The sequence below is a fragment of the Danio rerio genome, chromosome 2 (assembly GCF_049306965.1).
Source record: "Danio rerio strain Tuebingen ecotype United States chromosome 2, GRCz12tu, whole genome shotgun sequence".
NCBI classification, from domain to species: Eukaryota; Metazoa; Chordata; class Actinopteri; order Cypriniformes; family Danionidae; genus Danio; species Danio rerio.
The window spans coordinates 34,972,105-34,986,604 of NC_133177.1; the positions used below are offsets into that span (position 1 = coordinate 34,972,105).

At 32.7% G+C, this 14,500-nt stretch overlaps 1 protein-coding gene and 1 long non-coding RNA gene across 2 annotated transcripts in view; one reads left to right on the forward strand and one right to left on the reverse strand.

Annotated features, from left to right (window-relative positions):
• The window catches only part of ankhb (ANKH inorganic pyrophosphate transport regulator b), a 48,700-nt gene extending 44,035 nt beyond the window's left edge, over positions 1–4,665 (forward strand). Inside the window, 2 exon segments of the mRNA NM_194370.1 lie at positions 1,166–1,265; positions 3,701–4,665. Of these exon segments, the coding sequence (NP_919351.1) occupies positions 1,166–1,265; positions 3,701–3,841 (241 nt within the window). The 3' untranslated portion in view covers positions 3,842–4,665.
• A 5,543-nt stretch (positions 4,666–10,208) lies between these two features.
• LOC141378369 (uncharacterized) lies at positions 10,209–14,334 on the reverse strand. Its single transcript, XR_012392753.1, has 3 exons — positions 14,231–14,334; positions 10,926–11,023; positions 10,209–10,340 (listed from the first exon to the last, which is right to left on the reverse strand). It is a non-coding gene; the product is annotated as an uncharacterized lncRNA (long non-coding RNA).
• Between the last annotated feature and the right edge of the window lie 166 nt (positions 14,335–14,500).

The window sequence follows — 14,500 nt, forward strand, 5'->3', positions numbered from 1 at the left end:
TAAAGCTCTCTAAGATGTTCCCGTTTGTAGACTGTGTGATAGATGAAGTCAAACCCCGGCATCACTTGGTCACATCTTTTGGAGTTTTCCTAAAATAGTTCATTATTGGGTTTAAGTTTTTTATTCAATATCAGAAGTGGTGGGAAAACAAGTATACCTATTTTAGCTATATTTAATGTCAGTGATGATGCTGAATTATTAAAAATCAACATACATTGATTAGATTTATCACCCTTTTGGCACGTAGATTGAATTTACTGAATTGGAAACGAATAGATCCTCCACTTTGTTCCACATTAATAAAAAATGTCATGTCTTGCCTGCACCTTTAATACGCAAAGACTTTCCCATAAAAATAAAATGAAGAATTTCCATGTACTTTAACAAGAGAGCAGTGATTGAACCCTATTTAGTTTTTTTTTCCTTTCTGTCTTCTTCTCCCTTTTTTCAATGTATTTTCTTTCTCTTTTAAATGTAATAGTAACATGATGTTACAAATCTTTGTTTAAAAGAAAAAAAGTATACATGTAAAAGTTATATTTTTTACTGATGTAAAAAAAATACAATTAAGAGAGTTTACTTTTTTAATTCTTAAAATTACAGAAATATTGTCTTGTAGGTCTTAAATAATTTTAGACAGGTCTAATTTCTTCTTTGTTTATGTAAAGCAACCCAATTGATTCAACACATACCCAATCACCAACAATACATCTCAATATAAACTAAACTTATAATTAATACTATAACAGTTTGTTGTGCATTCATTTAAGTTATATATATATATATATATATATATATATATATATATATATATATATATATATATATATATATATAGTCTAAAATTTAATTGTTGATGGTCTTAAAGTCTTAAATTTGAAACCCTGTAATACTGTGTTGTTAGCTGAATGATTCGAGGCGGTTTCAATTTAAAGATCAGGGTAAATTTGAGTTATTTTGTCTTCTGAAAAACATGCAAATATCTCAGAACAGCAATAAATGAAAGAAATATGATATTTAGGCTAAATATATGTATTTTTTGTTGCATTCAGAAGTTTCCTTTTTTTTAAATATTTTTTGTTAATTCATCATCATGAATCCCTTAGTTTACACAATCTTACAGTTATTTTTTGAAATGGTTCAATCTCTTTGCTTATTTGTGCAGGGTTCACGGGGCCACTCTTGGTGTTGGATCTCTGCTGGCTGGTTTCCTTGGGGAATCTACCATGGTTGCGATTGCAGCTTGCTATGTGTATCGAAAACAGGTACAGTATTATGACTGTACACATGCAGGAAATACAGACTAGTTATTTCAATAGCTACAGTATATAAGGCCTTGGGTCAAAAGTCCAGTTTCATAAGTGTTTCCTCTGGAATTGGTTTTGTAAACTGGTTTCAAAGTTTAGGATTTTACAGCTGTAAACACAATAAAATGACACTAAAATGTAAGACAAGAGTTAACAATATCATATTCATAGTCTCTTTTGAAACGATCAGCTGATTTTTGCTAAATCGTACTTTAAACACTGAAAGGGGACAGAATATTATAGAAGTTATAGAAGTTTGTGTTCTGTAAAAGAATGTTCTGACTTTTTATTAATCTTTTTTGTCAGTATTAGAAAAAAGTGTTAAATGGTAAAATGGTACATTTTGCATTATGAAACTTGATACTTGTCAATAGCAGTGAAGTTTATATATATAAAAATATATATAAAACTAAATAAGATATAAATATATATTTTGATAAGTTTTGATTGATGCCTAATTTAGGATGATTGTTGAAATATGTGAGAAAGAAAAAAGGTAGTAAAAATAAGACTGTAAAAATGTACCTTAGGAGAAGCAAATCAGCATATTTGTATGCTCGTACAGCACTAACCCTTTAACTAACCCACCAAGTACAACATTTTTGGATTGCTGTTCTTAACTCCTCCTAATGTCGCTAGTTAACACACTTAATGCATTTTTTCCAACACATCCCAAAATTTCTAAAATATCAGCCTCATACCAAATGGTTGATATGTCGGTTTATGGTAGCGGAATCAATACATATACTATGAAAAATCTGAAAATATGAAGTGTAAGACCAATTTATTCAAAAATGTAATCAAAATGAAACATTTGGAATACTAAATCACCTTTATTTTTTTGGTAGAGTGGCAGTCAAAGGGGCTAAGACTGCTCTTTTTAATTGTAAAACCCTTCTTAACTTTACAAAACATGCCTTATGTCTTATTATTATTCAGTATAAAAGTATGATTCTACTGAATAATTTAATCTTCACATTTACTGTATTTTTGTTATGTTCTTGGCTGTTTTTGCCCATTCTTCCCTAAAACCCTTTAACTGCCTGCTCTACCAAATAATTGAGCATATTTTGACTGTTTTTAATAATAACTGTTAAAGTCATTTAAAGAACGACTGTTTTAAATAATGGTTTACACACAGCATTGTTGGTTTACAAAAAATCAAACAAACAATCTTTTGGTTTTGGTTTTACTGTAAGATTTTGGTTTTACTGTAAAAAAAAAAAAAGAAAACCTGTTAAATGAGACTCTGAAACAATTTATGGCATAGCAACAAGAATCAGTCCAAGGCACTCGAAAAAAATGAAAATTTATTTTTTTTTTTTTACTTTTTTCGAGTGCCTTGGACTGATTGTTGTTGCTGTTTTGATTAATCCCTTACCCAAAGAGCACCAACCATACGTTTGAGCTTACCCCAGAGCGCTTTTTGTTTGTTTTTTTCTGGATTAATTTATGGCATACTTCAAAAAATAAAGGTGATTTAGTATACACACGTTTTATTTTGATTATGGATTTAAATAAATTGGTCTTACACTTCATATTTTCAGATATATATATATATATATATATATATATATATATATATATATATATATATATATATATATATATATATATATACAGGAAAAGGTAAAATTTCTAATTTTACTGTTTTTCATCACTTGGAACCATTAACCCTTTAGATAGGCCTGTGCAAAAAAAGTTACTGGCTTTTATATGGAGTATAACCACAAATAATAATATGCGGCATGAAAAGACTTCGTTTACTATGTTCTGAGAGCTGAGGTACGTATTTTGGCACACTATACTCCATATAAAATCCAGAAACTAAGCTTTTTTTGCACTGCAACTGATTATCAACAGTAAAATGTACGAGTTTTACTTTTTCTCAAAAGCGAAAACCACCCACAATCAAGAATGCATGATTATGTGGTGTCATGGCTTTAAAGTAAAAAAAAAAAGTGTTATTATGAAAGTTAATTGGGCACAAACAGCCACCAACATAATGAAGGAGTAAAAAATTTGGCCTCAAGTTTTTAAAAATGTTCAAAGCATTTTCCCAAAATATGTGTCAAAATAAGATTCGTCACCAAAAATCATTTTATTTGCTGAAACAGAAAGTTGTGGTCAAATTAAGACTCAAAATCACCCCAGAGTGGATAAAATATCTTCAACAGCACACAAGGATTAAATAAACTAACTCTGCTCGTGCTTCATCAATAAAACCCGGGCGCCGGGGAAAATGATTTGCGTTTTTTTCTGCCTAGTTCAAAATGACTAATGTTAGTATAGCTATAATGAAAGATTTAAACAAACACGGTCTGCTCATATTTCATCAACAAAAGCTAATGCCGTGGAGGAAAATGCTCAGCAGTTTCTTTCTGCCTCCACAGAAGAAAAAGAAAGATTCGGATGAGGACATGACCATTGATGGGGAGGATTCAGCCCCTATGAATGAGGTCCGGTCCAGAGGCCGCATGGACGACATTGTGGAGCTGAGAGAAGAAGATGAGGAGGAGCTGGACGAAGATTAAGCAGGATGCATTGTGGAAATCAGGGCCTTGTTGCTTTTTTCGGGCAGCATTCTTCTTGCTTACTGTACCCTGCTGCCAAGGCGAAAACTCAGCTCCCCTTTCAAGTGTGCACACGGTTGACATAAACACAGAGGAGCTGCAGCATATCTTTGTTACAGTCCACACGCGTCTTCCAGCTGCCCATGCAGGACAGTGAAGATACTGATTTGTACCAAAGCAATGTTGTGCATTAACTGCTGTTATTTTTCTTTTTCTGTATGCTGATCTTTAATGTGCTGCCGTCCTACACGTTTTGAATCTTCAGAGGAAAGACTTTGCTAAATGCAGTTACATCATCCGCTTGGAATGTATTTTCTTTTTTAATCTTTAATATTTAACAGAAAGGACAGACTTGATCAGATTTTTGAGGTCTGAGGACCAACAGCTTTTATCATTACAAGAAGTGTCAACAGAGGATATAAATATATATATATAGAGAGAGAGAAAGAGAGATATCACAGATTTTTATTGGAATTGAGTATGAATTTGATGGACATCTTAGAAAATAAGTTTCCGAGTGACAAATGTTTGGGGTTTATGGGTCATCTAGAGGACCTATTTTTTTAAAATATACATAACATATGTTGTAGGTGTATAAAATATGAAACACTTTTTTGTATGGGTGATGTTGTGAACTCTGTACATTGTAGGGAACGAAAGAATCGGGACTGTGTTTTCATAACGACGTCTATTGAAGTATTTTTATCTTAATTTATTTCAAGCATTTATTTTGTATCTCAGGATGTTTGTGATGGGAAAATATTAAAGTAATATAAAGTCTGATTAATTGTCCCTCCCTGTGAGCTGTTTTTCCACATTTTGCAATGATGCACAGATATTGAGGATGTCTTAAGCCGGTGTTTGTTTCATTTAGATTTAGACTATAGTGAAGTCTGGCTCGGCTTGTTCTGTATATGAGATATTCTGGACAATGCAAAGTAACGATAGAAACATTTATTACGGTTTCACAAAGTTCAGTCCTCTCATTAAACAGTGAACGTGGTTTCAAGTGCTGATGCTCTTGTCTTCATTGCAAGCAAGGAGATGTGTTTGTATTTTTATTCAATGGCAAGTCTACTATTCAGAAAACTGAACAATATTCTCCTATATATGTCATACACAGCGAGACAGCTGAAAGTAAACTTAAGGAGACCAATTTTGCACCTCATTTACAACTTGACGGACGTAAACATGCAAATATACGTTGACTTGATGATAGCAGTAAAAGGGCGCCCTCTTCTGTGGCAGTTTAACACTGGCACCTGAACCCAAAAGCTGAAAGGTGAGTGCTTCTTGGACGCCAACACATTTATTTTGTGAAAGAGTATAGTTTTAGTAACACGTCAGGGTGATGAGCTCCCTAAAATTCTGTGAATATATATATATATATTTTTAGTAATTTGTTAAATTTGATAATTTGGTTAACTTAAAACGACTAACGTTAGTTCACCAAACAAAAGTGTACTCGCTATTTACTCACCCTCACGTGGTTCCGGTGTTACGGTTTAACTGGTGACCGTGTTAACTGGTGTCCCTTTCCAGATGTAAGCTATTCACGTTTGCAGATTGGCAGATTCGTCACTTTTTCACAGCAACAAAACATGTCCATACCAAATAAAGATTCTTATTACTTGGTGTCAGTGTCATTGTGTGCATTATTGATTTTAATATCTGTGTAGCAGAACAGTATATAACCAAAGTAAGTAAAAAAAAAAATTAGAATTGACATGTCTTTAACAGGATTCGAACCCGTGTAGTGAAAAGGTTTAGCACACGTATCAGTCAACTTATCTAACTGAGCTACTCAGAACTCCAAACGAAGCGGTCTGTTTTAATATCTTTGTCAATTAAAACATGCCTTGCTGTGGTAGTGGACCCGTGTTAACATGTTTCCATCGATGTTAACATGTTTACATGTTGTTTAGTTACATGTACTCGCGTTAACGTGTTTCTACAAACTCTCCCGCTGATAGAATAGCTCTCTGTGACTAAACGATGCTTCATCAGTTGCTCAAACCATGTTTTTTCTTAGTTCTAGACTCATGTCTACCTGTGCCTTTGGAGTCGTGTTAACTCGTGACCCATGCTCATACATGTAACGTAAATAAAGATTTTATCCAAAAAATGAATACAATGACGATATTATTATGCAACGTATTATGTCTAATATATATATTATATATTTCATATATAATATTATGCAACAGAATATTAGAATATTATGCAATCAGAATATAATAGTCCCATTGACTCGTGTTAGTCTGTGTCTACAAAGTTAAACGAGCTGATATTTTCTCAGAATAGCTCTAAATGACTACGATGTTCCGCTAAATAAGCATACGTTATAAATCGCAGTCCCCCCACATTTTATTTTAAAGAGAATTAAAAAAAATCAGGCTACATAAACAAAACTCGTATGTGGATTCGAACCTACTAACAAAAGAGAAGCATGATTGGAACATACGTGCTATCTAATTGAGCTATCAAGCACTGTTGAAACGAAAGGCTTAGCAGCTTTTAGTAATTTTATCGTATGTAGCCAAATCATGTTCATAAGTACCTTGATACAGATGTGACCAAGATCATACATTGAAATGTTGCGATTTTCAATTAATATTCTGTTGCATAATATTATATATGAAATATATATATTATATATATTAGACATAATACGTTGCATAATAATATCGTCATTGTATTCATTTTTTGGATAAAATCTTTATTTACGTTACATGTATGAGCATGGGTCACGAGTTAACACGACTCCAAAGGCACAGGTAGACATGAGTCTAGAACTAAGAAAAAACATGGCTTGAGCAACTGATGAAGCATCGTTTAGTCACAGAGAGCTATTCTATCAGCGGGAGAGTTTGTAGAAACACGTTAACGCGAGTACATGTAACTAAACAACATGTAAACATGTTAACATCGATGGAAACATGTTAACACGGGTCCACTACCACAGCAAGGCATGTTTTAATTGACAAAGATATTAAAACAGACCGCTTCGTTTGGAGTTCTGAGTAGCTCAGTTAGATAAGATGACTGATACGTGTGCTAAACCTTTTCACTACACGGGTTCGAATCCTGTTAAAGACATGTCAATTCTAATTATTTTTTTTATTTACTTTGGTTATATACTGTTCTGCTACACAGATATTAAAATCAATAATGCACACAATGACACTGACACCAAGTAATAAGAATCTTTATTTGGTATGGACATGTTTTGTTGCTGTGAAAAAGTGACGAATCTGCCAATCTGCAAACGTGAATAGCTTACATCTGGAAAGGGACACCAGTTAACACGGTCACCAGTTAAACCGTAACACCGGTATCTTTTTTGACTTTCTTACATCTAAGACAAAAGTATCTTGAAGAATGTTGGAAACAGGCTAACAATTGACATCGATAGCAAAAACAAATATCAATAAAGCAATAGTTACCGGTTTTTAACACTTTAAAATGTCTTATTTCATTTGTCTTCGACAACCCTAACCCCTAGGTTGGCTGGTTTAGCTGGTCGACCAGCCTGGTTTTAATAGGGGTTTGGTCATTTTCAGGTTGGCTTCCAGCCTAGTCATAGCTGGTCAGGCGAGAGGGGTCTGGCTGCAAACTCAGTGCAGATGCAATCTGAGCTGCATCCAATGCTTTTTAATGCACTCACCTAACTCCACTCCTAACCATACCCCTCACAGTGATGTCAGCTTTATTGAGTGCGATGCATTTTCAGCTTGTATCCTAAAGGCTACATCCAGATACTATTGGGTCAGGCTGGAAAATGACCAGCTAAAACAAGCTTGACCAGTCTGGTTTAAGCTGGACATAGCTGGTTTTAATTGGCCTCACAGCTTGACTAACCTGGACAAGCTGATTTTAACTGGTGATCTCCCAGCAGGGAAAAGAAAGACATTTGTGACAAGTGATAATGATAGATAATGGCAGAATTTTCAGTTTTTGGTGAACTATTTTTATGACCGTAACAGGCCCGTAGCAAGCCTGGTGAAAGGGGTGATTTTTTTATTTTTTATTTTTATTTTTTATTTTTTTGGAAGTGGACCTTTTTGTAGTTATTCACCTCATTTTCTATTTAATTATGAGGTTTAAATAGGTTGCATTTTAGTCATCATAACCACTCTTTTTGATGTACCAAAAACATTCCTAAAGATTTACATCAATTATCATTTACATCATATATACATGTTACATCATATCATTAGAAAAATAAGAAAATAGGAATATGTTAAAGTTTCAAATTAAAAACTGTAACCTATTGTCAATTAAATATGATTCATTTAAAAAGCAAACTGGCCAACACATTCAACTTTCTTGTCACACGAAAGAGACAGTCAACGCAGGGTTTCGCTTGGTGGTAAAGCCGTTTTTGATGGATTATTTTCACAATTTATTAAGGCAGTCAAAATAGGACAAATTAGCTAAAGTATGGGACAACTTCTGAACCTTTGTCAGTGAAGGGTGGGTTTTTTCAAACCACCCGAAGCCCCCTTGATTATGGGCCTGCAGCCTGCTTAATGCATTACATTCAACAATATAGTGCTTATGAATGTTTTGTAAAATTAACATATAACAAGCATTATTTTTGTTGCAGTATTAATATTTGTGAAGATTGATTTTTTTTATAAAAACGTAACTGCTCATTGTTTGCTCAATTAACAGAAATATATATAATTTTGAGAATATATTTAGAGTAAATAAAATTATGAATAAATGACAACATTTTTAAAACTTGTTAGAATAATGCTAAAATGAAAAATAAGATTAACCATAAATATCTATTAACAAAAACCCTGAATATCTTACCACAAGCAAAACACAATAATTACAAAAAAGATTAAGTTTCAAAATAAAAAATGTGTCATTATTTAATTTAAAAAATTTATGAACATTAGATTAAAATACAAATTAATTATTAGAATAAGTGAATGACAGGCTAAATAATTAATGAAAATAAATATTGATAGAAAGTAATATTTTATAATTTGTACACTTATGTATATACTACATATGCTAATTTAATTCACAGGCTCTTTATACAAGAAAAATTAGAAAAGCCTTTTGAATATTAGAACAGGTCAATTTCATAAAAATTATCACATTTGGAAAATCAGTGACATTTAATCCCTTTTTAATGTGTTAGCAACTAACTCTAACTAAAATATATTTTAAAATATTTTATATATAAAAATATAAAAATATTCAGTCATCATTTACTCACCTCTGTGTTGTTCAAATCATGTGTAGTTCACTTATTTTGCAAAACAAAACATGAGAAATTTTGAAGAATGTTTCAGCTCTTCATGTCTATACAGTCTAATGAAAGTCAGTGGGTTCCAAAAACAGTAGACACGTTCAGCTTTGGGGAAGTGTTACAGATGCATTACAGTTTAAAAAAAGGAACTAAATGTAGTACACAGTTACTTTTATGGAAGGTAATGTGTTATATTGCATTGGTGCCAGGTGTCCTTATTTGTCATAATATTACATAATATAATACATAACATCATATTTTTAGAGATACTATATATTTATAAATATATATAGAATGTATAAGGAACAATTACCAAAAGTGAAAAGCGAAAAAAAAAAAAATCATGCTGAGGGAAATGTAAATTCATGTCTGAACAAATGAGACGTTGTGCTGCATTTTTTAATTGCTTTATAAGAATAGGATGCATGAAAACAGAAACACTTCTCATGAATGAATAGTCAGAGTTTGCCTTTCACTGGTATTTATTCATTTTTAAGTGATACAGAATCTGTTTTTCTGCAAGTGTGATGACTAATACATGTTCACATTTAAGCTAGAATTACAGTATCATGGTTACACTTCATACAAACACATCTGCTTTTACTCACGATTTTTGTCCATCAGTCAAACAAACAGGAAAACAAAGCAACTTAGATTGTAAGTCAGATAGTTTGTTGTAAATTTAAAAGTGCTGGGCAAGAACTTATTGTGATTAATCCCATTCAACTTAGATTTTTTAAATATGTGTGTTTGTTTATTTATTACAGTGCATATATATATATATATATATATATATATATATATATATATATATATATATATATATATATATATATAATCATTTTCTCAAATATATGCAATGCATGAATGTGTGTGTTTATACATAGATATTAAATATACACAGTACACACATTTACATTTTGTCAAAACAAACTTTTTATTTTATTATTATTTATTTTGGATATTTTGGATGTGATCAACAATAGCTAGAAGGTCACTGGTTCGAGCCCCAGCTGGATCAGTTGCTGTTTCTGTGCGGAGTTGGCACGTTTTCCCTGTGTTGGCGTGGGTTTCCTCCGGGTGCTCCGGTGTTCCCCACTGTCCAAAGACAAGCGATATATTCCTGATGTTTCCCAGTGATGGGTTCCAAAGGGGCATCCACTGCATAAAAACAGTTGGTGGTTCATTGCACTGTGGCGACCCCAGATTAATAAAGGGACAAGCCGAAAAGAAAAAAGAATGAATGGATGTGATTAATTACGCTTATTTTTTGCCCAACACTAATTACTTTATTAGTTACTTGTAAAAAGTAATCTGATTATGTAATTTGTGTTAGTTTAATGCATTACTCCTAACACTGGTGTAATGGTGCCAGCAAGCTTTGTGTGTGTGTTTAAAAGATGTCTATTTGACGTCCAAACATGGCTAAAACAAGGCTTAATTGGAGCTGTCATTTAAAATCCAATAGACATCTAACAGTAGTACAAAAATAGGCTAGTCATCAGATTGAAAGGAATGAATAAATACATACATGAAGTCTGTCTAATCTGACTATTGTTATGTCTGTTTCACTGGCAGCCCACATTTAGACTTGTTTTAGTTGAGACGTTTATATTTAAAAGTCTGTTAAACACAAAATTGTTCGGTTATGACTTTTTTTTTTTTTTGCAAAATATAAAAGTTGTTTAAATGTCAATGCTTCCATTTTACAAATAAATTAATTATTATCCCACTTTATAAACAGTATCACCGTTTGAGCTATATTTTAACTTGTACCTGGCAAGCACTTCAGACCTCTGAAGTGTGACTGCGATGAGGTCTCTGCACGGGACAGTGCAGTCATGGGTCAGGCTGTCCCTTCTGCACACTTGGCTCTAAGACAAAAAACTTTAATAGTAACGCTGGTGCAGAAGGCCTGGCCTCAGCTATCTCTCCTGTCATGCCTAAACATGGGCCTTTGACATCCTGTAGATTGCAGGAAGACGGGACAATCTCCATGTCTGCTAGTAAAGTGGAGCTGTGGTTTCACAGAAGGAGAATCGATCTCTGCTTGGTCACTTATCATATGCCACTATGCCATGTTAAGTATGTCTTCGGAGTTCTCACAGAATATCAACAATAAAGATTTATTTTGTGCAGAATGGGAAGAGCTGTCAGAGCAAGAGATTTGTGCATAATGACAATTTTTTTTTCTTCATATGAAGTCAATCTATCGATATTAAGAAAACTTTGTTGCAACATTATGGGCTTTTAATATTAATATAATATAATATTATGGGCTATATATATAAATATATATATATATATATATATATATATATATATATATATATATATATATATATATATATATAATATTTTTATATAACATCAATTTAATAAGCTTCCTATAAAAAATATTAGTTTAATACATAGATTTGTGAAGGGTGTATAAATGCTGAGCACTATATAAACTTACAATAACAGTCCAAAAACTAGAACACCCAAATTTATCTTATAGAAAAATATTACATACAAATAAAAAAAAAAGAAGAAAAATGAAGAGAAACAAAAAATTTAATAATTTAGTTTAAATTTTTTAGGTTGTAATTTTTTTTTCTTGCAATATTTAGCTTGAGGCGAGGCAGTGGCACAGTAGGTAGTGCTGTGGCCTCACAGCAAGAAGGTCACTTGGTCGCTGGTTCGAACCTCAGCTCTCCCTGCCTTCGTGTGGGTTTCCTCCGGGTGCTCTGGTTTCCCCCACAGTCCAAAGACATGCGGTACAGGTGAATTGGGTAGGGTAAATTGTCCGTAGTTTATGAGTGTGTGTGTGAATGTGTGTGTGGATGTTTCCCAGAGATGGGTTGCGGCTGGAAGGGCATTCGCTGCGTAAAAACTTGCTGGATAAGTTGGTGGTTCATTTCGTTGTGGCGACCCCGGATTAATAAAGGGACTAAGCTGACAAGAAAATGAATGAATGAATGAAGCCCTTTGATTTTTAAAAAAAAAATTTTATATTTGCCAAATGATATTTAACAGAGCAAGGATATTTTCACAGTATGTCTGATAATATTTTTTCTTCTGGAGAAAGTCTTGTATGTTTTATTTCAGCTAGAATAAAAGCAGTTTTTAACTTTTAAAAACCATTTTAGGGTCAAAATTATTAGCCCCTTTAAGCTTTTTGTTTTTCGATAGTCTACAGAAAAAACCATCGTCATACAATAACTTGCCTATTTAAACCCTATCCTGCCTAGTTAACCTAATTAACTTGTTTAAGCCTTTAAATGTCATTTTAAGCTGAATAGAAATGTCTTGAAAAATATCTGGTCAAGTATTATTTACTGTCATCATGACAAAGATAAAATAAATCAGTTATTAAAAGTGAGTTATTAAAACTATTATGATTAGAAATGTGTTGGAAAAAATGTTGTCTCTGTTAAACAGAAATTGGGGAAAAAATAAACAAGGGGTCAAAAATTTTAGGGGGCTAATAATTCTGACTTCAACTGTATATATCCAAAAAGTTTGTTTTTACATAATGTATGTGTACTCACTGTGAATATATACATTAATTATAAGTAATAATTAAAAAAAACTGTAACGACAAAAAATAGCAAAAAAAGGTGTAACAAGAGATCCTTTTTTAATAATGGGCTAATACTGCTGAATAAGTTGTTTTTGTATTGCTTTGCTTAATTGTATGAATAAATGCCATTAATTTTAAATTAAACATGTTTGGCCATAATTGTTATTTTTGCATTGATCTTTTTCATTCATTCATTCATTCATTCATTTTCTTTCCGGCTTAGTCCCTTCATTAATCTAGGGTCGCCACAGCGGAACAAACCGCCAACTTATCCAGCACTTGTTTTACGCAGCGGATGCCCTTCCAGCTGCAACCCAACTCTGGGAAACATCCATACACACTCATTACACTCATACACTACGGACAATTTAGCTTACCCAATTCACCTGTACCGCATGTCTTTGGACTGTGGGGAAAATCTGAGCACCACTCGAACGCAGGGAGAACATAAAAACTCCACACAGAAACGCCAACTGACCCAGCCGAGGCTCCAACCAACGACCTTCTTGCTGTGAGGCGACAGCACTACCTACTGTGCCACTGCGTCACCATTGATCTTTTTCACTTTGGAAAACATGAAGTCACAGACAATATTGTAATGCATCTGTCCTACAGATTCAGATAATCTATGTAAAGACTGCTGTAAATTCGGCTTTTTGGTCACAGGGAAAAAATACATTTAAATTAAATAGAATTTTCGATTTAGATTTTTTTTCTATTATTGTTATAAAAAATGTAAATGCAATATACCAATCACAGACGTTTGAATCGTATATATATATATATATATATATATATATATATATATATATATATATATATATATATATATATATATATATATATATATATAAAACCAGGTCATTACATTACATTCTGAAAAATGCTAGAAAGACTTTAGGATTATTAGGATTGCAATAATCTATTTAACAGTGTTTAAAAGTTGGTGGTTCATTCCGCTGTGGCAACCCCTGATAAAGGGACTAATTTTAAAAAGAAAATTAATAAACCGTGCACTGTCTTTAAACATTTTTTCCTAAATATATTTTTTAAAAATCCCCCAGACATAAGTGGGCTAAATAATACTAGTGTAAATTCTCTTTAACTGTAAACATTTTAATTTATATAAAAGACAATTTAATGACTGCAGATAAATTCAAGATATTTAATCTAACTCAGTTTTTAGATACAGCCAGCAGAGGGAAGCACGAACCGCGTCTGGAAGCAGAAACCATGACAGGCTTGCTCCTTCATCAGGTCAAGATCAAACTCCACATCAGTCTCATTCTGATGATCAGCTATCAAACACACTCTAATATTGATTTGTTTTACAATATAACATACATCATAAACAGATGTGGAATAAGGAGTAAATTAGAATAAGCTGGCAGTAATTGTTAAAAATAGTACAATAGAAGAGTTTCTAATTCTCTGAAATTGTTTTTTTTAATCTTCAGAAGCCATTCATTACATTTCTTTTGTTCGTCACATTTATATTGTGATTATTATACATTACATCATCCTTTTGACAGAGCTGTCTGTTGGGCTTGTATCCGTGTAAATAAGAGGTGCTGTGTGCGTTGTTGTACCGACTCAACTCCGTGGATTCTCGGAATCATCGTCAAGCACAGCTCAGTGTGCGGTGTTTTCATCTAAAGCTCCGCCCCGCGGAAGAACACTATGACAAGTAGTTCCATGTATAACTCGTCTTTATTAAACATGCTCGTCTTTTAAAGCGTTTTTCTTTATTGCTACATTCATGTCTTTATATATACTCTTATGTCAT